Source organism: Halichondria panicea, chromosome 12 (genome assembly GCF_963675165.1).
Source record: "Halichondria panicea chromosome 12, odHalPani1.1, whole genome shotgun sequence".
In the NCBI taxonomy this organism is placed as follows: Eukaryota; Metazoa; Porifera; class Demospongiae; order Suberitida; family Halichondriidae; genus Halichondria; species Halichondria panicea.
This window is the reverse complement of record NC_087388.1, coordinates 1,600,789-1,625,771: the sequence shown is the minus strand read 5'-3', so window position 1 is coordinate 1,625,771 and position 24,983 is coordinate 1,600,789. Positions and strand designations below refer to the sequence as shown.

Genomic DNA, 24,983 nt, shown 5'->3' with positions numbered 1-24,983 from the left:
CTAGTTCAGTAAATGGTGGTCTGTGTTATGAGCTTATGATTCTCATTATATAATTTATGTAAAACAATGTTTTTGTGATGTCATACCATTAAAATACTTGTGGTATGTATTTCCTGTCTTGTCTTAGTTGGGCGTGGCCCCACCCTGGACGCGAACGTAGGGTTGGGCACCACTGCAATGTCAGGTTTGTTCCACCGGCACTTAGCTTTAGGGTGTGGCTAAGCATGAACATGATTAATTCCAAGTGGGCGGTAACCGCAAAGCTCAGTTAGAATGCTACTGCAAGAGTCACTTTTGCATACCACTAGCTCTAACTGACCTGGCGTGTTCCTGGATTGTTGCATTTTGATTTAACTAAAGAGAATTACTAGTTACTGACTCGTTCATTAATGAGCCACGCCTTCACACTTGAACTCTGCAATCTAATTGGGTTGCAAATTTTTTGCAGCAGGAACAAACCTGACATTGCAGTGATGCCCAACCCTACGTTCGCGTCCAGGATGGAGCCACGCCCAACTAGTCTTGTCTTGCAAATACTGAAAAAATTGAGGGTCTTAATTAGGGCAGACTGAAAAGGAACCAAATGAGTTATTGTGTGGGAGGGTGGGTCATAAGTCCCAAAAGCATATCTCTTGCAGGAATCTACTGCATTTACACACAATGCAAATGCATATAATCCCAGTGCATTGTGCCATAATAATGCAGTGCAATATATGGTTGCTATGGTAGTGATGCAACATGTCATATACAGAGCATTTGATCTGCCCACTCACAGGGCAACAAGTTCTTAATGTATAGGTTTTATGGTACTATTATTCAGGTACCCCCTTTCAATGGCAAATGGTTGCGATAAAAACATGCAGGATACTTTCTATACACTAGTCTATATAAATATAAATAACGTGCAGAAATGGTGATAACTTTGAACTAAGTATTAAAAATTCTTGAGAGAAACATTAAACTAAAATATTGGACAGCATTAATTAGTTAAGGTAACGACAATATTTTTGAATGGCGTGGTGTTACAGTATTGCATGATAGTAGAAAATTGAAAGTGCGGTGAGTATAATTAAGTGGAAAGGCACGCGTTCTAAAAGTTCAGTGACACAAATACAGTGACATATATAATTATGACAGCTAGCTATAATAATAACAACAATTTAACGTAGCTACACATTTATTTGTGCTGTGATGCATGATACTAACGTTCTCCGATATGAAACACTGAGAGTGTACAAAGTCTGTCTCTCAACTGACCATAAGTTGCCGTCTCCCTGGCTGCCCACTTCCGCAACATGACAAGTGCTTGTCTGGTCGGCTCTGCTCCTCTTGTCTCTCTCTTGATGCTCACAATGTCTTCAGAAGTGAGGGAGAGGGGAGAAGCAAGACACTGCCATCGAGAGCCAATGATGGCAGCAAACGATTGGAGAAAGTCCTCGTCAGGACGGACGGATGAACTGCTTTCAAGGATTTTCTTTTGTAGAGGCACATCTATATTATAATGTACGCATAAAGAGCTATAATGATTGTGAGGTACTTACTGTGCTCCTGTGAGATTTGACTAGAATTCTGTGACCATCCATATGCAGATTGACTGAGAGCGTCTACCAACACTATCCAGGTGGGTTCTTGAGACATCCACAGTCGAATTACTTCTTCTTTCTTAGCAATGTCCTCTGGGAATGATGATTCAATGTCATCTAATTTGTTCCAGGGGATTGGAAGACTCATTCCGAGCAGTTTCCATTGAGCATCCTTTACTTCTTGCAAAGCAGAACGAACCAATTCGGCATCCATTGGAAAAAACAAATCTGCAGTATAATTAAACAATTAAATATGTGGGTATGTGTGCGTGAAACTTACTCCAGTAAGATATGGCCCATCTTGTTGGGCTGATCCAATCTTCGATTGAAGTGGAGAAGCATTGTCCTTCTTTATCCATGACTTGCTTATTGCATTCTCCGAGTGCTTCTTCGATATCTATTAGAGCATATTTAGGTGCACTTCTAGCATTCGTAAAAGGCTCATTCTTGCGATTGCTCGGATCAAGAAGGTAAACTGAAGGCATTATACTAGCACAGAATTCAACTTTTGCTTTGACTACCTTCTGAATAACTAATGCACAATATCTGGAAAAATAGTTATTGACTGACTCATACCTTGCAAAGCGACATCATCCACTTTTGGTAAGGTTTCATTATACGTTCGCAATGATCTTTTGTGACATTGTGAGGCTACAGGGTCTGTTTATAATTATTACAATTTCACCACAGAATAAGTATATAGATATATACATACAGTGGAACATTATTCACATTACATGGACTATAGTCTCTACAATGGTATATGCACAAACATACCAAATAATCTGTGCATGCGCCTATTAGGGGAAAGAGCAGGCCTCTATGCATCTATTATCCGGATGAGCTTATAGAGATTAACCACGCCCATGAATTTTCAATGAAGCAAATCTTCATTAGCTGGCCTTGATCGTTGTCTGCAAGAGGTCTATAGTCATATCAGCAGTAACACAACTATACTGAAAGAGACTTAAGTTCAAAAAAAAAGTGTGGAGGCCAGTTGTTGGGCAGAGAAGTGCAGAGAACCATGCGCCTTCTATTGACACAGAGGCTCTCTTGGTTTGCTAACCAGTATGCGCCTATTAGTTGATGTGCGCTTATTAACCAAAGATTATACGATAGCCTGCAAGTAATACAAAAAAGCACAAAAACATGTATTTGTGACTGGCACAATGAATGTTAATGCATGAGGGGATCGCCACACGTATATAGTATATAGTATATATGTACCTTATATACACAGCTATGTAGATCATGAACCGATACCTGAGTGTGAAGAAGATTCAGCTTTCTTTTTCTGAACATAAGCAAGGAACGGTTTTAATCTTTCCCTCTCACCCATGTTCAACTTTAGCTTTGACTCCAGCTCACCAAGCTGGACACCTTGCAAATCTCTAGGACTTCTAAATCCGTTATCTATTATTATATAAAACAGCAATTTAGGCCTAGGGCAATGTATGAAATAAAACATTTAATGCACCTTTTAGTTTGCTAATCTCTTCTTCGTGCAAATTCCATCTTCTAAGATCCTCTTCGAAGAGATCTGTTAAAAAAAAGAAGATATTTTCATTCCCACAACCAACGATAATGCTTACCAAGATTATCAGATTCAATACAGTTGCCAAATTTGTCCTTCACTTGACATTTGAATACACCTTCAGTCAATAGTTTACTATCTTTAATGACGAGATATTCTGTTGTACAACAATCACAGCCCTGGTCATCACCATCACAGAGCTTATTCTTTCTTAAAAACCATTCATATGTTAGTGGTCGTGCTCCCTCTGCACTTATGCTTATGACATTTTCTTTTCGAGTAGGCTGTTTTTCAATTCTCAGCAGGATACTTGGAACCTGCAAAAACAATTATCAAAATCATCTACTGCATGACACTGATAACTTAAAGGTTTTTCGGTTCACTTACTTTACCAAACCAAACCATCATTTCGGGAGTTAGTGGATCAATAGCAGTTCCACATTCTGGATTTGTGCATATAGCCTCCTTAGGATCCAAATTCAAAGAAATATCTTGGTCGGAATTATCATAAACTAGTTTAGCGAGAGATTCCTGTCCATAGTCTGCATTAGGATGTCTTGGGCACTGGAAAGCTAATTCATACATTTCAGAATCCCTAGATCTACTTATTGAACGCAAGCCATGCTGCATAGATTGAATGACCTTGTTAGCAGCTGTGCGTACAATTTTACTGATAAGAGGGCAACAATCCTCACTCCAAAATTCAATATTGCCTGAGTGCCTTGAGACACGAAACTCACAATACCTAGGCCAAGAAATCATAGAGATAATAAAGTTATTTTTGAATCGAAATTGAATCCTATTCTTGTAAAACTTGTTGCTTTCATCAATGAGTGGACGTAAATTATTTTCAGCAATAAGATTTGCAATTAAAGCACATACAAATCCTAAAGGTAAAAATCCTGTTTTGAAACGAATACAGATTGGTTCCGGAAGCAATTCCTTGTTTTTTTCTTTACCCTTCCTTTTTACAATGTCTGTTTCAGCAGTTTGCAGAACCGCAGGCAAAAAGTACTCCTCTTTAGAAGAAGACAATGGTACTTTAGCAGCAATGTTTAGGTAAACTAATAGATCAACTAATGTATCGATAGAAATAAGTTTCTTATTCATAGGCAGATCGTTATTACTTAATAACATTATATCTTGAGGTGAAAAGCAACCAGTTTGAACAAAGTGGTCACACTGTGCTTGGCTAACTTGATCCTTGTTGTGATCGTAAATGTTGAAGATTAGTTCACTGATGGTTAAAAAAAGAACTTGCGGATCACATATAACAATTTTCTTGAGATTCTCGTGATGAGGAAAATACATGACAAGCCCAATGTATTTGTGTAGAAATTGCAAGGCAACACTCACCATCTCTTCCTCCATATCGAAATGCTTCCCCAACAGGATGCAATCATCAAAGGAAACATGATACTTGTTTTGATTTCTAGCAAGAAGCTTAAGACAAATACTTAGCATTAACCATTGTGTTGGGATTTGATATTCCCGAAATGTATTTCTGAGTATTGCTTCAATTTTTCTCTGTGATCTTCTATTTCACTATCTTCGGCACTCATATTGTTCACTAATAAACTGAAATGTTTGCGATGGATGAGACCTTCTTTATAAAATGCTGTGTTTTTGAGCTGTTTCTCGAGTTGGCTGGTTATATCTTCGAGTTGATCATCTTCAATCTCATCAAGAAAAGTTCCTACCAGTAACGCAAGAGAATCTTTCCGCTTTCTATCACTTGAGTCTGGTTTCCGAACATACATTTCCACTTGTTCATCTGAGTGTCCAAAGCATGCTATGCTTGAAAGTGCTGAAAATATTACTTCTTCTGACGTGTATGAGTAATTCTTACAAAGTCTAACATTTGAGTCCTTGCATTTAAACTGCACAGTGTATCTTGAACCTAGCCCTTGTTTGAGTTTCATAAACACAAGGTATAGAGCTGGTCCTATAGTTAAGGATGGTAGCATCTCTAGAAATGCTGGTTGGCCACCAATATCTGCTACATTAAATAGCATTTCAAATTCTACCCCATCTGGGTTTAGTCTGCATTTCTCTCTTAGTTCTTTGAACTCTCTAATTGTTATATCAATATCTGATTCTCGAGGCATCAATGCACTAGCAGCACTTGGCTCTTGTGTAACTGGCAGTGATTCCACTGATCGAATTCCAGAACGATTGGATAAAGCTTGATCATGTTTCTTTTCCTCTTTCATTCGCACAGCAGCAACATTCATCGGTTTTTTTACTACAGTTTGAACATAATTTGCTAATGGGGTTATATACTTTTTCTGTTTAATTAACGGTTTCATTATTTCGTGCTCAGGATCTTGCTGAGATTGCTTACTTATTAGTGACATTAAACCACTTAGTTGACTGTGCAGCTCATCTTGTAAAACACACCACTTTTTGTTGGCTATAGCACCAGTTACTCGGCTATACTGAATACAAGCTTCTCTTGACTCCAAAATACCTGTACTAGATTGGGGCTGTGTTTCTAGAAGAGACGTTTGGACATTTCCTTTCATAATTCCCAACAATCTGCGAATAAAAGTAGACTTTCCAACCTGGCCTGGACCAAGGGCAATGATTTTGGTGTAGGAAAGGGAGACCATCTCTTTTATGGCTTTGGCATAGAGTTGCTCCTCTTTTATTCCTATAGAATAATATAAATTATACGTATTGTTCGTGGTTCTAGTGCTTTCAGGCTAGGTGGTTTATGTAACCATGCAGTGGTACATGCATGGTATATATATAGCCAGGAATTTGGAAGGGGATATGGAGGTTCTCCCCAGAGAAATTGTTGAAAACATGCTCTGATTGATTCTATAGTGCAATCTGGACAGTTACATGCATGCATTGTTATATTGGTATGTTGATAATCACGAGTATTAAAACTAATGCTAATCCGCATACAATTTAGTATGTCAGCAAGTTGTAGGCGATGAGTGAGCAAACTAATGGCTGGTACAGATATATCCTTATCTCCATGGAGTGTGACAAAAACTGTCTAACATCCTCAACCATGGGTATGGCTATGCAGCAGAAAAAAGTGCATGCAAATACTGCGGTTATAGTGCTAAGATCTAGTCAGCATGCATGCACATTAGATTTTATGGTGGCCACTCAGTTCCACTTCATTATGTATGTAGCTATAATTATATCGAGAGTTCAGGATGATTCAATTAAGTTTCTTGAGCTTAAAATTGGGGAGAGTCAAGCCCCCTCAGCCCCCTTAGCTTCTAGTAACCGTGGTATATGAGTCTCACGTGATTGGTTATGCGTTGTGCATTTACTTCCTCCACCATGGTAGAAGAATATATATAAAGTCTGTGTTAATTGCAAACGTGTTTCTGGTCAACCGCCTGCATCAAATGACAATTATTGCTGATGTCAGCATGATTTCATCAACAAACCCCACAAACCAATCTTTTTTCCCGCCCACATGCTATTTTTGAGAAGTCTCTGATCAGAAACACGTTTTCCAATAAAGGAAAAAATACCGCCCATCTGATTTACACTCCTCCCTCCTCTATGCCACAGGTAGGTGCGGTGTCAATAATTATGACATTAGATACTTTTGCAAGAGTGCTGCACTCGATTACTTGTCGAGTGACCGTCTAGTCTGCATTGCTTTTGTCACAGCTTTTAAAAGATACTACTGTACTAGATAGGTCTACAGCTACTCAGCTAGCTAGTACCAAGTCTGAGTGACTTCCATCAGCCAATGAGTGAGACACAAAGATAATTAATTTGTCCAAGGTCATGAGGGTGCTTGAGTACCCTCTGCTACCTACTAGATTTGCCCTGATGAGAGCCTCTTCAGCTGGCTTCAGAATAGTGTGCAAGCCTTCTCAAGTGGTTTTTCTTGTGCAGAAACATCCTTTGTGTCTACGACCGGATCTGATAGCAGGGGGGGTGCTCATCCGTCTTGTTTGTGGTTTATAGTTTACTAAAAAGTTGAATTTTCTCAGGGGCATAGCTAGGATTTTGAGGAATAATTTGTACAGGATGCTGTCTCTTCCATAAAAGATGTTTACCCTCACTCCATTGTCAACGTGGCTACCTACATTGAGATCTTGGACCAGAAGGGAGTGTTACCATACATGAAAGAGGGCGCAAAGCGCCCGATTTTTAGCCGCGCAGCGCCAACATTTGGTTGACCGGAAGCCACACTTTGTATTCGTGACATCATAATTAACTTATCTGCCTAGTTGGGCGTGGCCCAATCTTCTATTTGCATAGAGAAGCCTATTTAGCTACGAAAGAGAACTATATAGTCCATAGATCTAAGCCAGTGAAAAAGTGAACACACACAATTCATTACAAGCCACTACACCCATCTGTATGTCCATGTAGTAGTTAGTTTTGTGCAAAGTCGTCTTGTGCTTCGAGCAATAGCTGCCGATTATAGGTATCTGGCGAAGATCGGTTACTTACTCTATGTGTTTATTTTCTTCATAGTAATTAATTAGTGTTATGTCATTGTGGTCTTAATTGTTACGAGGAAAAGGAATGTGTTGCAATAGTCAGGTCAAGTCCAGTCCAGTAGTCCAGTCCACCAATTACTACACACACACACAGACACACAAATACACTACCGTATACCTCGCTTGTGCATGCGCACCGAGGCATAATAATGGAAGGCATAATTATTGCACTGGGGCAAAATGATCTTTTGAGACCTGAGCCCACCCTCTATCCAATACTTCAAATCATTACTTTTATAGTTGAGACATGTGTGGTTTCTGTGGGAAATTTACTATGCAACAATGCAGCATATACATGGTTTTGATGACTAATAATTCCAGCCACCAAAAACAGAACAAAACTAGATCACTAAAGAGCAAACCCTCGGCCGGCTGGTGACATGATTAAGAAACCAGAGAGTGATATAATGCAGTGCATGTAGTGATGTATGACTGAGCTGTCTAGCAACTCAGGAGCAATAAAACTAAACCAAATGCTGAGTTTTTGTGGTACATATACATATATGCACTGTGGATCACAGCAAATTATAAGAAGCTTGGAGTCTCAGAGAAGTATGGAGTAGGACCTAGCAGTCTGCTACAGAGACAGCAATTAAGCCAGTCACATTTCTAGCTTTCTATTTTAGCGACCCTTTTCCATTGTTCCTGGTACGGGATCCAGAGGAGGTCCGACAGGCGCGGTGCAGCTCAAGTAATTAGCCTTTGATTATTCTCAGCAAAAACATACAACGTGGGCGGATAATTATTGCTCTCAATCAAAGGCTAATTGCCTGAGCTGCACCGCGCCTGTCGTACCTCCTCTGTACGGGATCACTTAAGCTGTAGGGTGCCTCGAATAAAGGCCGTGTGCATGTAGTTAGCTAGCTAGCTGCCGCCGTGTAAGTTCAAGATTTTTAGCTTCTGCTCGCTTTTAACATCAAACTACTACCTTGTTGTGTTGAGGCTATCCATGGCATAAACACAGTGCTATCGCATCCAGGTGAGTAGACTCAGAATACACAGACGACAGACAGACAGACTACTATATCACTATAACCCGTGGCGCCTCGGGTTAACTATACATGTACCCCAAAAAAATTTATTTCATATCTAGTGGTTTCTATGGCTGGTTTTCTATAAGCAGCAAATGGTTTTTCAAGGCAACAAATTAGGTAATAACATGGCAATTCATGCCACAAGCAGTTTATTGGCCCGGTAGTCGATTGTGGTCAAGGCCCTTTACTCATAATTATAGCCATGTAATAACTAATACCGTATAGCGGGTATATTTCGAGGGTGTAAAAATGTTTGCGGTAAAAATGCCTTTAAAAAGGTTTTCGAGGATTTAATTTCCGTGGAATAGCGCCTTTTTGCAGCATAATGCGTGCAATATTAAATTCGTGGTTATAAATGTTCGTGGTTCATGCCTAATCCGCAAAAACCACGAACATTTATACCCTCGAAATATACCCACTATATACGGTACTTGTGGCAGCCTAGCCTAATTTTTACACTGCTGTGGTACATGTAAACTAGATCTATTTGCTTACTTGATGTGATTTCCTGCTTTAAGTTTATTGACAACACTTGTAATTGTGTACTTGGATTTACATTCATTAGAAGCTCCATCTCTTCATAAGTGACATCACTTTCACCATTGAGTAAGTGCTCTGTCTGAAGGCCATATTTACCAAAGTTAATACCAGAATTTTCAATGATTTTCCCTATGTACTGCAATTCTTGTTTTTCAATAATCTCTCCATCTGCATGTGTATAATATTATAATACCTTGTTAAATACTGGCATGGTATAAATAATTTGACATCAACTTCTTTTCACATGCACACAGTCATTATGCAGAAGTAACTTCTAAAGATGTATATATATAGACATTAAGCAGACACGTATAATTATACCTGCAGTGAGTGTTGCATGACGTGAAGTGATCTGCGTGCCTGATCCATCTTCACTAATACACCAATAAACACCTTTATGTTTGGGTAGGAATTTTAATACTAGGAGACATTTAGATGTTTGCCCTTTATAGTCAGGATTTTGAAGTGTTAGTGCTTGGTTTTCAAAATACCATTGATAAACACACGTAGTAGCAGATGATGATGTCGATACAGTAAATTTTACTTCCTCTCCAGGTTTACAGCAAACATCTTGGGGTTGCATTAAACTGATTATAAATGGCGACCCTGCATGAAATATAATAACCACAGATATAAATATTATTAGCTCCACATGCAATATGCCATCGTGACACAAATAAGAAGTGAAAGTCTTGCATACGCAGTATTCATTATGCTAGTTTTATTTGGCTATAGATCTAATTATAGTTACAAGTGCACACCGTATATAGTGCAAACTTTTCGAGGGGCTTAATTTTTGCTGTTTTCGTGCGTTAGCAATCCTACACGAAAATTAATTCTACAAAAATTATTCTTTAGAATGATCTGCTATAATGTGCAAAGATTAAAGGCGTGGCTTCCAGTAAGCAGTCAACCCAAGAACATTATGCTTTTAAAGTGCCTCAAAATATTTGCGCTGTAGTAACTGGCATGTTCAAACTGGTATAGAGCTATAATAATTATAGAAATGGCAAACTAATATAGAGAGCCAAGAATTACTTGACTTTAATACTTACTCCAGTATGATGATTCCTCTTTGGTTGGAGTGGGGAAACATTGTCCTTCTTTATCCATGACTCGCTCAGTCCCTTCTGCTAGTGCTTCATCAATATCTCTTAGAGAGTATTTAGATGCACTTCTAGCATTTGTAAAAGGTTCATCCTTGAGGTTGCTCGGATCAAGAAGGTAAACAGTAGGCAGTATACCAGCACAAAACTCCATTTTTGCTTTGACTACTTTTTGAATAACTAGTTTCAGAGTTTTGGAACATTCGAATCGACTTTCTATGTCACTTCTTGCTAGTACAATCAGATCTTTACTATCAGCGTCTTTAGGCATATCGACAAATACTTCTACTCCATTCTTCATAAGCCAATGCAAACCAGTTGACCAGACACGACAGTGAGGATTGGCAGCATGTACCTCAGCAATCAAAGAATCGGAAGCTGTAATGGAGAGTCTGTGTCTTGTTGGCAGGTTTTGTTTTAGTGCAGGGTTGTGAGAGAGGTGAACGATAAGCACGTGAAGAAATCGTGTTGGGAAGAAATCAAATCTGTCACCATCACATTTAGCATACCATCCCAAAGTAATCTTATCACCTTCAGGTTTAGGCCATTGAATGTCCTCGAGCTTGAGATCACATAGAGCAGGGAAAAATAAATGAAATTTCTCTTTAGTGGCACTATCTGTTGGTACTGGTTCTAAAGGGAGTTGAGAAAGAGCGTGGTCATCTTGCACGTACAAATTCTCGATTTCTTGACAGTACTGCAGCTTAAGTAGACTTTTTTTTGTGATGTACTCTGGCAGTACTCTCTCCAGTATTGATTCTGGAATAATGCCTACGCTGAACTTAAGTTGATCGATATGCTCTGTGAGATCCGCTCGAGCAGACTTTGAAAACAGTTTATTGTGTACATCCGATGTGAATGTAGATATCTTAAGAATAATTATGTGGTTCTCAATGGAGTCCCCTTCTCTCTCTATTATCATTAGCAGACCCAAATCATGTAACTCTCTTATGAGAGTGTAGAGTGATGAAGAATTTAGTGGCAGCGGAATTCCAGTCTCTTCAATATGAGAGATAAGGAGGCTTACTTTGCAAGCTGTAACATGTTCAAAGTCTTTCTTCAACAATCCCAAGAGAGTGCTTGACTCCGGAGAAAGTCTGACGGGGGATACTAAATCAAAGAATTTCGTAGCAAGTTTCTTTATGTTATCGACTGCAGCTCCTTGATTACGACAATCAAGAGCAACACTTGGTTCTATGTGTAAATTATCGATATTGTAGTTGCTACAGAACTTTTTTGATATTCTGTCAAGCACAGATAATGCTGGTTCAACCGACGATTTTTTAATGACATCAGCATGGCTTCCGACTAATAAAATAACTGTGTTTGAGAATTGCTTAATATTGTATGATAGAAATGAAAGCCAGTAGCTGTATTTAGTGGCAGCAGCTTCTTCACCTTCACTCAAATCACAAACTATCAGATAGATATTACTTCCTTTCGATGTGTTGATTGACTCCATTATTGCAGCATGTGAGGAGTAGTACTCGGAATCACCAGCAAAATCATAGAGTATCATTCTTCCATAAGCATTACTGTCATAAGTACTTGGAATATTACCTGGGGTGTGGGGTGTTACAGTTGATGTGCTGAAGAAGCTGAATAAACCTTCTTTCTTAATAGTCTCAACAAGCGTGGATTTCCCTGCACCTGGATGACCTACAACAAATATTCTGGTGAGGTTTTTTTCACCAGCAAATTCCTGTTTATCTAGTTGCTTGTAGGTTGACTGAATTTCAAAATTATGGCTTAAGAAAATACTAACAATATGTCGACTTCCCTGAGCTTTAGCTAAATCAAGGGCCGTCCTACCATCTTTATTTTGCACAAATAGGGGAGCATTATATTTCTGCAATAGTAAGCGTGCACAATGAGCTTGCCCATATCGAGTTGCTGTGTGAAGAGGTGTGTTGCCATTATTATTAACTTGAAATACTGTCCAGTACCGGTGCTCGCAAAGGATTATTCTCAATTTCTCTTCTCCCGTATGCAAGGTACGACACAAAAGATGCAGAGGTGTGTTCCCATCGTTGTCTCTAATTGATGGATCCACCTTATGTTCAGTTACCAGTTTATTTAATAGTTTTATATGACCATTTTGGCAAGCATAATGAAGCAGAGTTTGACCATTGTAGCCTCTGATGTATGGACTGCAATTAAACTCTATCAGAGCATGTATCACAATCTCATGACCATATGCCGCAGCTAAACACAATGGAGTACTGTTCTGATTATTAGTGCAATCGATATCAGCACTGTGTTTGCTGATCAGGTGTCTCACTGTTTCAACATGTCCAAACATAGCTACAATATGTAGAGGTGTGTTTCCATTATCATCACTAACTGTGGGTTCAAGGCCGTATTCCATCACCAGCTTGTCTATCAGTTCTACTTGGCCACCTTCGCATGCATAGTGAACTAGATTTCGACTGTTGTAACCTCGGACATGACAATTGTTCTTAAATTCTTTGACCAACGCATCGAAAACATTAACATGGCCATTTGCCACAGCTAGCATCAATGATGTGCTGTTCTTATTATTAGTGCAATTGATATCAGCACTGTGCTTGCTTATCAGGTATCTCACTGTTTCAACATGTCCTTTCGAAGCTGCAATATGTAGAGGTGTGTTTCCATCATCATCACTAACTGTGGGTTCGAGGCCATGTTCCATCACCAGCTTGTCTATCAGTTCTACTTGGCCACCTATGCATGCATAGTGAACTAGATTTTGACTTTTGTAACCTCGGACATGACAATTGTTCTTAAATTCTTTGACTAACGCATCGAAAACGTTGACATGACGATTTCCCACAGCTAACATCAATGGAATACTGTTCTGATTATTAGTGCAATCGATATCAGCACTGTGCTTGCAGATCAGGTGTCTCACTGTTTCAACATGTCCTTTCGAAGCTGCAATATGTAGAGGTGTGTTTCCATCATCATCACTAACTGTGGGTTCGAGGCCATGTTCCATCACCAGCTTGTCTATCAGTTCTACTTGGCCACCTATGCATGCATAGTGAACTAGATTTTGACTTTTGTAACCTCGGACATGACAATTGTTCTTAAATTCTTTGACTAACGCATCGAAAACGTTGACATGACGATTTCCCACAGCTAACATCAATGAAGTACTGTTCTGATTATTAGTGCAATCGATATCAGCACTGTGCTTGCTGATCAGGTGTCTCACTGTTTCAACATGTCCTTTCGAAGCTGCAATATGTAGAGGTGTGTTTCCATCGTCATCACTAACTGTGGGTTCGAGGCCATATTCCATCACCAGCTTGTCCATCAGTTCTACTTGGCCACCTTCGCATGCATAGTGAATTAGATTTCGACTTTTGTAACCTCGGACATGACAATTGTTCTTAAATTCTTTGACTAACGCATCGAAAACGTTGACATGACGATTTCCCACAGCTAGCATCAATGGTGTATTGTTCTGATTATTAGTGCAATCAATATCAGCACTGTGCTTACTGATCAGGTGTCTCACTGTTTCAACATGTCCTTTCAAAGCTGCAATATGTAGAGGTGTGTTTCCATCATCATCACTAACTGTGGGTTCGAGGCCATATTCCATTACCAGCTTGTCCATCAGTTCTACTTGGCCACCATCGCATGCATAGTGAACTAGATTTCGACTTTTGTAACCTCGGACATGACAACTGTTCTTAAATTCTTTGACTAACGCATCGAAAACGTTGACATGACGATTTCCCACAGCTAGCATCAATGGTGTATTGTTCTGATTATTAGTGCAATCAATATCAGCACTGTGCTTACTGATCAGGTGTCTCACTGCTTCAATATGTCCTCCGGCGGCTGCAATATGTAGAGGTGTGTTTCCATCATCATCTCTAACTGTAGGTTTGAGGTCATATTCCATTACCAGCTTGTCTATCAGTTCTACTTGGCCACCTTCGCATGCAAAGTGAACTAGATTTCGACTTTTGTAACCTCGGACATGACAACTGTTCTTAAATTCTTTGACTAACGCATCGGAAACATTGACATGACCATTTACCACAGCTAGCATCAATGGTGTATTATTCTGATTATTAGTGCAATCGATATCAGCACTGTGCTTACTTATCAGGTGTCTCACTGTTTCAACATTTCTGAACATGATTGCAATATGTAGAGGTGTGTTTCCTTTGTTAGTTTTATCTGTGGGATTGAGACCATATTTCATCACTAATTTGTCTATTAGTTCTATGTGGCCACTACGGGGAGGTCCCACTGTTGCATAATGTAAAATTGAGCACCCAAATTTATCTTTCACAGAAGGGTCCATACTATATTCTGAAATAAGACTCTCCACGAGCAGTACATGTCCTCCAAAACAGGCACAGTGGAGAACAGACAAGCCACGGAAGCCCTTAATATTTAGATCTGCTGTCTTTTCTGTAATTAACCGATCGATCAAGTCTTTAAGACCAAGTGATGCTGCTACAAACAATGTTATAAAGCCATCATCTTTATAATCGTTGAATTCAACATAATCGACAAAGAATTTGGATATTAGTTGCATAGTTTTCTCCACTGCTTCAGAATTATTATAATACTCAAAGAGGACATCCTCAAAGATTTTAACATGATGTGAATCAATCTGACTACAGCTAAAGGAACATAACTGTTTCATTCCGTTGTAGAGGCGTCTACCACACATTGATAATAGAAGCAACATGATAATTATTTGTACATGTTTGTTCTTAGCAGCAAAGAGCAATGGTGTGTTACCACTATTATCAATAGCTCCTATGTCAGCACCAAAGTCATTGGCTAGTGTCCAAACCGTATCGAGATGACCATTAGCACATGCAAGATGAAGAGATGTTTGGTTGTGTGAGTTTCTGGCGTCCACTTCATATTGCTTTGTTTTCAACAGCTCTCTAACCTCATCTACATCCCCACATCTTGCAGCAGTGTGTAGGGGAGTATCACATGACTGGCTGTCATCAGCCATTTCCGCGACTACGGCATTGATGAAAATTAATTTACAGGATTGAAAATTGTTATTCTACAAAATTGTATGTTTTAATTATGATTGTTATGAGATACTGATTTCATATGGCCGAACTACAATCAGGCATTAACATTTGCCAGCTAAATTGCATGCATGACATTAAAAATGAGTATATAAGGCATCAATAATCAGACACAATGGATGTTCAGACACTACTCTGATTTTAAAAAAACAAGCAGTGTTTTGCACCATCCTACCGTATAGCGTGTAATTTTCGTGGAGCAAAATATTCGTGGTTTTCGTGGTTGGAGGTCTGACCACGAATATTTTACCCACGAATGAAGCTACCTTGCTTACCTTTACCTACAGTGCAAGCTCCAACCATGAAAATATTACCCACGAAATGTATCAATTTTGCTGAACCACGAATATTTTGTCCCCCGAAAATTACCCGCTATACGATATTAAGGTATGTAAATAAGTCTATATGTATGCAAAAAAATAAGTGATAACAACTACTAAATATCAGGAGCTAAAAATGGCTGTCTGATATTACGCAAGATCGAACAACAAAATCAATCATTAACAGCTTACCGGTTCTCCTGAGGAGGATTTAGTACAGTGCATCCAGTCTAGTATAATACCACAATACGTGAATAGTTGTACTTAAATGTATCTCAAGATTGAACATTTCTAAGAAATTGTGCTGATACCATTGTACATGTATGGTGAATGAAATTAAGCTACAACATTATTTCTAAAACGGGGGTGATCGTAAAAAAAATGTGTGTAACATTAATTATCTCCAGAACAAATATCAAAGTTGGTTTACTCTGTGTAATTTTTGGACCTCAACCATAAGATCCTCCCTAACCGAAACGGTACGAAATGATGAGGATGTGTAGATATTTAAACAACATCAAACCTCATAAAATATAGCCAAACTATATAATGTTGTGACAACCTTAGCCAGAAACCATTGGCCTTTTCTCTCCCTCCGATTACCCTGTAACAATTGTTTACTGTTTTATTAATCACCACAAACACATCACCTAGTTGTCATGGAAATGTTTTTGGATATTTTGTAGCTTATATAATCACCTACACAATGGTATGAGCAGATTTCATAGAAATGTTCCAATCATAAGGTATTTACATTTAATCACACATTTATGGTATTCTATACTCTCTAGAGTCTAGACTGCGTGGATGCACTGTATGAGGAAACTCCAAATGTGGAGTTGCAACGTGCTTGCATATAATTATGGAACGCCGTTCGCGACAAACTTCTGGCAGAATGTAACTGGCAATATGAAATTATAATCGATTCTGATGATTGTTGATTATGCGTGAGCAATCTTTGACAATCAATTTTCTTGAATAAGATAATCGATAACTATCCCTCTAAAACTAGATCACGTGAGATTAGTGCAATCTATATCAATCAAGATGGAGGAAAATTGCATGAAGTGATTCATGGGATGATTGGATGCATGGATATAAACCAGAGACGTTTGGGATAACCAAAGCAGGTCTGTGAGAAGCTTCATCCGACTCAGGACTCAGGATCACTGGCACATAATTATTATCAGGTGAATTGATTCTATAATGGTTTCACTGATATATTTCTGCTTTTGGTATAAGGATCCAAAATATCATTGTACCATGTTCTCTTGAATGCGTTGAAGCCACTATTATGCCTCGGTGTCAGTGTGCATACGCAAGCGAGTTGTACAGTTGTATGTGTGCGTGTGTCTGTCTGTGTAGACTGTTACCGCTGCTCATGCACTAATCAATGAAGTGCAAGTAAAAACTTCTATAGTAACATTTTCTTATATGGATTTGCAAAATAAAGTGTCCCTCTGAGATTCTCCTCTCATGTCAGAAGAAGCTCGGGCATCCACTGCCACTGACCTCATCAAGCCAGTACAGAGAATCATGCGATACCATCTTGTTATGTGTAAGTGAGTGGGTGATACAGTTGGTTATATTATAAAAGAAAAATTTGAGGCAGGCAATCTCGAGTTATGGCTATTGCTTGAAGGCCATTGCAAGTCTCTTCAGACTCTTGCCTAGCAATATTTTTTTGCAATTCTATTTAGTAGCTGATGCTCTACACCACTAGAACATTGACACTAGCTATTTATAATTTAGTAGCTGCAAGATTTATTTGCATGCATAACATGCATGCAAATATTCAATAAATATTCACTTGTACTTTACTTTACGAGGTATATATACTTACTCAGCACCTGCGATACTTGCATGCTGATGTGGCTCGTTTGCAAAGGTTTTTCACAAGCAAAATATTCTAGTAATATACGTTATCTAGAATCACCGACGCACTCGATCAAGGCTCTCTCTCAAGAGCACGAGAGCATCCAATAAACAGTGCTGAGAAAGTGTACAATAAAGAAATGGGTTCACGAATGAACTACAAACTGAAAAGTTCCAACGTGATCATTGCCTTCCTTTCTAATACCAATTAGGAGACCATCAATTATACAGGGCAAAGACATGGCTTTCATTTTATCTCTGGTTCTAAATATTGGGAATCAAGGACCATCTCAAGAAGCGTCAAGCGATCCAGTTTCATATCCCCTTCTCCATATAAAATAAATTATAGTCCTAATCAACCTATTATGTGAGATATAGCTAGCTAACCATCCACTTCGCATCAAAGCTGGTCCAATAAGAGCGATTATCTGAAAACTATTGCATCATCGCCCACGTGCAATCGATTCAACTGTCAATCTATTATTAGCCTCGAGACCAGGCCGATTAAAATATGGCCTGGTCTCTATTGCATGGGTGATAGTGCACATGCGCGAACTGAGTTACCCAGAACCTGGGTAACTCGTTACACTTTAGTAAACCTTTGTAAATTATACCGTAAACTAGTTTGTTTACTAGTTTCTTTCCATATTAATACTTGTCTCCTGTGAAGCTGTGGCTTATGCTCTCTATTGCGTTGTCGAGAAGACTTGCTGGCTAGCTGTGGCCCTCTATGGTGTTGTCGAGAAGGCTTGCACACTAGTCTGAAGCCAGAAGAAGCTCTCATTTGTACAGAAACCAAGTTCAAAACATCACGATCATCCAACAACCATCATAGAGGTAGATGAGAGCCTCTTCTGGTTTCAGACTAGTGTGCAAGCCTTCTCAACAACACCATAGAGTGCCACAGCTAGTTAGCTAGGCTATAAACTTAATTAAGGTTACGATGCAGTGTTCGCCCACGCAGTGATTATCAGTAGTAAATCAAGCTGTTTTGACTGTGTACACTAGTCGTCATTTTATATGCTAGATATTGCATGCTCTTTTGCCAGTAAGGCAATTATCTATTTAAACAAGGAAAGGGGTAGGGCGGCTTGAAACAATTTCTTGAAAACAATAAACAGTCATCGAGTTAGCTCGTGTAGAAGTAGAAAGTTAGTGAAAAATAGTCAACTAGCTAGTAAACTATGGTATTTTTATTCAGTTTGTAGATAGATAGGAGCAAGAACTCTTCAAGTCGCCCTCAGGAATATCATAAACTGCTGGTAGGTCACTGTTTACTTCTTGTTAGAGCCTTTCTTTCTCTAATATTTGACGACTAAAATCTGCTATGACCACAAGATCTTTGCGGTAAAGTTGTGCCGTCTAGTTAGCGTACTGATAGCTAGCAAGCGCTGTAATAGTTACTTATGAGCAGTGCAACAGTATAGACACATAAAATAATAGAAACAGTGTCTTTCTTTCTCACAAAAATAAAAAATAAAAACTCATGAATAATTCATGAGCAAACACTGCATCGTAACCTTAAAAGCACATACAGTAGTAGCCTCGACCCCAGGCCGATCCGTCTCCAATTGAACGCTAGGTCGCCTACTAGTATTTTTCAACTTCGTTCTATTAAAAAAAAATCGGCCTGGGACCGAGGCTAATACAGTAGTAGATGTAGTAGATAGTACGTGGGCGTGCATGGACCACACCTATGATAATTATAGTATGGCTAAGAGTGCAATATAGCACAAGTAACAAGCAAGGGCAAGGATACTAATTGCACGAGGCGTAGCCGAGTGCTATTAACCTTGCCAGTGCTTGTTATGAGTGCTATTAATCCCTTATTGCACGAGTAGCCATACTATTGATTGTTAATCGCTTGTGATGCAGTTTCAAGGACATTTTTAGCTGCAGTTTCAGTAAAAATTAGCCGCGGCCGTTATTCGAACGCGCGGTCGTCAAGGCAGTAATTGCACGTCGTCATTAACGACGTGCAATTACTGATCGCGATTAATCACTGTACGAATTCCAGTGAATAATAGGACAACATGCGATTACACATGTAATAGATACCAGGCCGTGTTTTAATCGGCCTGGATTCGAGGCTAATCTATTATCAGAAATCAACTGTCATTTCATTGGATGCACACACCAATTACATTTTGCCTGAATGTTTGAATATAAATCTATAGAGCCAGGCTCATCCAAATTGCAGTATTGTTAGTGTCAATTTGTTCGTATTATATTCACTTTCTATGGACTGCAATCCAACGAATTTCTCATTGAAATGAATACCGATCGTGCACATGCCACCAGTGCTAGGTTGATATCACAATCAACATTAAGTATACTCACGACTCACACCACTAAACCACACAGCTGAGTCTAGATCTATAGGTGGTAGTTGTCAGTGCCTGTCACACATTTGTGGTTTAATAGCTTGTTATACACCGTGTGTGTGCGCAGGGTAGAGTGATTGGTGTGTGCATGTGTGTGTGTGGACACAAAATGAGCTAGACACTTTCATGAACTGCTTTAAATGCTAGTAAGACTGGTTGAAAAATAATAGGCTACTGGTTGAAACTTGTAGGCAATGTTAATTTGAAGGTGACAGAAAAATCAATCTTTTTTGCTTTATATATATACTGTATTACTATATGCAGAGGCCCCGGCTATACTGAATGTTTTATTTTGTTGGCAGAGGAGGCTACAATCTGAGAGAGGCCATTGTTTAAAAAAAGCATTTATTAGCCTGAGCTAATTCAAGTTTGCCATCAAAAGTTCGTTTTACCTACAAATTCAAACTCTGCCATGAGTCAAAGCACTAACATTAAGCTGCTACCTGCTAACCGTAGATACCAGTATCAATATGCCTATATGCCTGCCACGTGCAGAGACATAGCCTTAAAATTCACTGAGGCTACTATTTGAGACCGGCTTCTATTGCACTGCTGCATGTAGGGAGGCTACTATTTGAGTGCCGCCTTTATACACAAGTGCAGAGGAGGTTGGACAGTATCACGTGCAACAATCTAGATTGTCGTATGACCTCTTACTTTTACCTTGTTTTGATGGTACATTTCATAGCTAAGAAACTGTGTAGTTTGTAGCTGTTTTTAGCTATTGGTCAAAGAGAGGAGGTCAAACTACACTGATATCCATCGCCAACCCCATTCAACCCCATATTAACGAAGCCAGGAAACTGCGTTGAAGCTAAACTGCATGTCTGTACTAGCCACAGTGTGACTGTATTTCAGGGTGTAGAACATTAATAAAAGAACATTGTAAATAGAAAGTGTCTATGCTACTCTTTAGGTTCAGCCTAGTATGGAAGAGCTGACAAAGGCAGAGGGTACTCCCGAGGACGCGATGGATGTTCCTTTATACTGACGTTAAAGGAGGTAAATATGCCTATGAACATGTATGAATCTGGTTGTGATACATGCACTCTTTTGTAGGCATTTATGGATGGCGAAAAGTGACCGTCATGTCTTGGACACGGGCCTATTTATTGCTGTATAATTGTGCATCGACAAAGAGGTTGATTGATTGAAGGTGATCTTACGGATTTCAGCATTGCTGCAAAAGAGACCAATGTAGCCGTCCCCCGAAGCAAGATAACACTTAAACAAGCAGTTTTACAAACACCCTGTGACTGTGGAGCTACCACCTCCTCCTGCTAGACCTTCACGAACTCTCATAATGTTAACTCACATGCATGGTGTACTCAATAATTATTATCTGATTATCTGCTCACTCTATAACTAAGAATGATGGAAAGATCTACAAGAAACAGCCACATGCAGATATGGCCATCTCTCTTGTATCCATGTAGCCTCAATTCCAAGCCGCATTAAAAATGTTAATCAGCCTTGGATCGAGGCTAGTATCCATGCATCAATGCAGTGCGCTTAGTTGAGGTCAAAGTTCAATTGCATTCCAACAATACATTGCTTATAAGGTGCACGTGATACTGTCCAACCTCCTCTGACACACTTCAGGGGCGTAGAGCCAGATAGGGGTGCTATCATAGATGAAAGAGGGTGCAAAGCGCTGAAATTTGATTGACCGGAAGCCACAGCCCTTATTAATGACGTCATAATTAACTTATCTGCCAAGTTGGGCGTGGCTGAGCCTTTAGAGAAGCTGGCCGCGATTACAAAAGATATATAGATTTAAGGTTATGGTCAACCGTTTGCTCATTAATTATTTATGAGCTAGATCTAGTGATCTTTTCCAGCTAGAATGAGCTGGAAGTCCAGCTGAAACGCAGTAGTTATTTCATGGCTCGAATAGACTTTTTTAATGTAAAGCTTATGTACAGTCTACTGTAGCTTCACTATATGCAGGGCGGGTCGAAGAGATATTTCGAAAAAGGCTACTGAAAGCTCACAAGAGGCTGTTTTCCTTGGCTCTGGCCGCCATTTTAAGTGGAGTTTGTCTACATAATTATTATTATTTTGTGAGAGTTTGTTGGCCTGGAAAGAAAAAAACGCTTCGACCCGCCCTCCAGAATGGTAAGAAGCATCATATAAGAGCAAGAACACAGAGCTAGAAGTGTTTTTGGAAGTTTAAAATGACTACTAGTTTTGTGTTGTTTCTAGTAACTTGATGATTGCTCAGAGCTTCCACTGGAAAATGTTTTGAAGACTGATACTTGTCATACAGGATGATACACCAATATGTTTATCATGTGTGTGCTTCAAATTTTTATCATGGCATTTATAGTTTCACAAAAATCATTATAAGAAAATTATGAATATTCATGAGCAAACTGTTTACCGCAACCTTAAGCCAGAATAGCTCACAGTTTAGGGACTGAATCATTTCCTTGCTATACTAGCTAGCTAACAGCCTAACTGCAAGATCTGGAAGAGAAGGGATGCTCAGCTGGATAATCAGATACATTTCTCTGTGATTTGTATACTTGACTCAGGCTGGTTGGGGGTGCTCGAGCACCACTAGCACCCCCCCTGGCTACGCCCCTGACAAGAGCGGCCTCTGATCAAATATACAGTAGATTCACGATCATCCATATAATGTTAAGATCATTAGAGTAACAAGTTATCGTATTCGTTTTGCTGCTGTGTGATGAAGCTCAATGCACAGGGTGAATACTCTTGTTGTGTAAGTACTCACGTCAGACATGAATGATATTCTACTTGAAAAACACGACCGGGTTTAATTACCGTATAGCGCGAAATTTTCAAGAGGCTTAATTTTCGCTGATTTCGTGGGTTAGCAATCCTACACAAAAATTAAGTCCACGAAATCAGTTCAGTTTTTAATTAGAATTATCTGCTATAACGTGCAAAGATTAAAGCGTGGCTTCCAGGTAAACAGTCATTCCACAAACATTGTGCAACGAAATGCTTTTAGAGGCCATTCCACGAAATATAAGTGCCTCAAAAATTTCGCGCTACGGTAGTCAACTTGATACCAAACAAACACATGACAATGTGCACAGTCTACGTGTACGTACAAGGAAAATCAGTCTCCGAGCTATGTCGGACGCTATAGTATATACTGCATAAACTAGTGGTGCTATGTCGCACAATAAAGTATATTGCATAATACAAAATAGGTATAAGAAATTTGCCAGGAGCTCATATATCTGGCCAAAGGTGAGAGGGCTGGGCTTTATGGCTATACTTCAGAGGAACAATTGTCAAACTGTTGTAAGCTATACAATGAGGGTTTTACCTTGCAATAGAAACTCTAGTAGTAGGTCCTATGGTGCCAAACTGGTGCAGTCTTGCAGTCTCACTCTGCTCTGCTTGGTTGCTTCTTTACTAGGGAGGGCTTGTGCAAAATAATAACTAAAACCTAGAATATCTAACAGGAAGTTGTAAAAGGAAATGTAACAGGAACTAGATCTATATGGGATCCTGATCTGGACAATTCAGCTAGTGTTTCAGTATATCTATCATTATCTTTTTATGCCTAGCTAGTGTGTGAGAATAATTATACATAAAGATTTTCCTTTAATATACGTCCCAAATTGGTGCTGGTAAGGTAGATAGCTTGTTAGATCAATAATTATGTCAAATGGCTCGGTCAAGTTTTTGCTGATGAGTAGTCACATGCATAGCCACCTGTTAGTGTGTGCAGAGGTTATTCATGGTTTGTTTGTGCATTTGTGCATCTATATGCACTTTTAGCTGATGAATTTTGATGCCTTACACATACCTCCATAATTATGGGTTGCAAAATGAAATGAATACCATTGGTCAGGACTCAGGAGATCTACATGCAAATGAATAATGTCATAGATGTACAGCATTGAGTATTGCTTGATAAACCATGGATATATAACACATGACACACTGTATAATACATGTATACAAGGAACTGGTGCAGTCTTGCGGTCTGCTTGATTTTACCAGTTCAAGGCTTCTTCAAAGCCAAACAGGAAGTTTGTTTTCCTCAGGAAACAGGACTGCAGTTAACTGTTAGTACACACAGTGTCGAACCTGTTCGAGCTACACCTCAGCGCAAGCACACACTTAGGGAGGGTACTCTACAGGTGTTCGGTGTGGTTCGACTCCTCCAGTGGCAAATGGTTGCGACAAACAGAATTATGTTATAGCTATAATTATTATAACTAAGTACAAAAACTCTAGGGGAAACATTGACTAATAACTTAATGCTGTATGTATTTAATTTTGGTATGCCAATGCAAATATGAAAATAACAATGTGAGTAATCTTAATATGTAATTAAGTTGGTGACAAAGTTGAGTTCTGAAGTTCAGTGATACAAACACGGTGACGTATTTATAAGAATACAGGTGCAATCGAACGTAGCTACACATTTACTTGTTCATTGATACATGATACTAAATTCTCAGATATGAAACACTGAGAGTGTACGGAGTCTCTCTCTCAACTGACCATAAGTTGCCGTTTCCCTGGTTGCCCACTTCTGCAGCATGACGAGTGCTTTTCTGGTTGTCTCTGCTCCTCTTGTCTCTCTCTTGATGCTCACAATGTCTTCAGAAGTGAGGGAGAGGGGAGAAGCAATTAAGACACTGCCATCGAGAGCCAATGATGGCAGCAAATGATTGGAGAAACTTTTGGCCAGGACGAAGAGATGAATCGTTTTCAAGGATTTTCCTTTGTATAGAGGCACATCTATAATACACGATTGAATAAACAGTACATAACTATTATATAGGCATTATAATACAGCTAATGATTGTGAGGTACTTACTGTGCATGCTCTCGTGAGATTTGACTAGAATTCTGTGACTATCCCATATGCAGATTGACTGAGAGCATCTACCAACACTATCCAGGTGGGCCCTTGAGATATCCACAGTCGAATTACTTAGCAATGTCACCAGAGAATGATGAGTCATCATTCTCAATGTCATCTAATTTGTTCCAGGGGATCGGACGAAGACTCAGTTTCCATTGAGCACCATTTACTTCTTGCAAAGCAGAATGAACCAAAAAGA

General features: G+C 39.2%; 1 protein-coding gene and 1 long non-coding RNA gene across 4 annotated transcripts; one reads left to right on the top strand and one right to left on the bottom strand.

Moving 5' to 3' along the window:
* Positions 1-927: 927 nt before the first annotated feature.
* LOC135344766 (uncharacterized) lies at positions 928-23,548 on the bottom strand. 3 transcript variants are annotated; one of them, XM_064542042.1, is made up of 8 exons: positions 23,228-23,548; positions 10,234-15,270; positions 9,500-9,784; positions 9,134-9,346; positions 2,160-2,243; positions 1,864-1,980; positions 1,542-1,811; positions 928-1,491 (listed from the first exon to the last, which is right to left on the bottom strand). In XM_064542042.1, exons 2-8 carry the CDS (start codon positions 15,260-15,262, stop codon positions 1,202-1,204), a joined length of 6,288 nt encoding a protein of 2,095 aa, XP_064398112.1. In that variant the 5' UTR covers positions 15,263-15,270; positions 23,228-23,548; the 3' UTR covers positions 928-1,201. The 3 variants fall into 3 exon arrangements, 1 of the variants encoding a protein (XP_064398112.1); XR_010397528.1 differs by lacking the exons at positions 928-1,491; positions 1,542-1,811; positions 1,864-1,980; positions 2,160-2,243 and adding exons at positions 3,294-3,434; positions 3,505-5,770; positions 15,857-15,894 and having other exon boundaries at positions 23,228-23,544; XR_010397527.1 differs by lacking the exons at positions 928-1,491; positions 1,542-1,811; positions 1,864-1,980; positions 2,160-2,243 and adding exons at positions 3,294-3,434; positions 3,505-5,770 and having other exon boundaries at positions 23,228-23,544.
* On the top strand, positions 18,657-21,280 carry LOC135344808 (uncharacterized). Its single transcript, XR_010397546.1, has 3 exons — positions 18,657-18,801; positions 20,840-20,925; positions 20,983-21,280. It is a non-coding gene; the product is annotated as an uncharacterized LOC135344808 (long non-coding RNA).
* Positions 23,549-24,983: the final 1,435 nt, after the last annotated feature.

Bases quoted from the DNA above. Each gene is read 5' to 3' on its own strand.
- LOC135344766 (XM_064542042.1), bottom strand. From the start codon at position 15,262: ATGGCTGATGACAGCCAGTCATGTGATACTCCCCTACACACTGCTGCA. The intron at 9,785-10,233 runs GTAAGTATTAAA...TATTTCATGCAG, and splicing joins AGAGGAATCATCATACTGGA to GGTCGCCATTTATAATCAGT. The intron at 2,244-9,133 runs GTAAGCAAATAG...AATTATAAACAG, and splicing joins AAAGCAGGAAATCACATCAA to ACCCTGTAGCCTCACAATGT.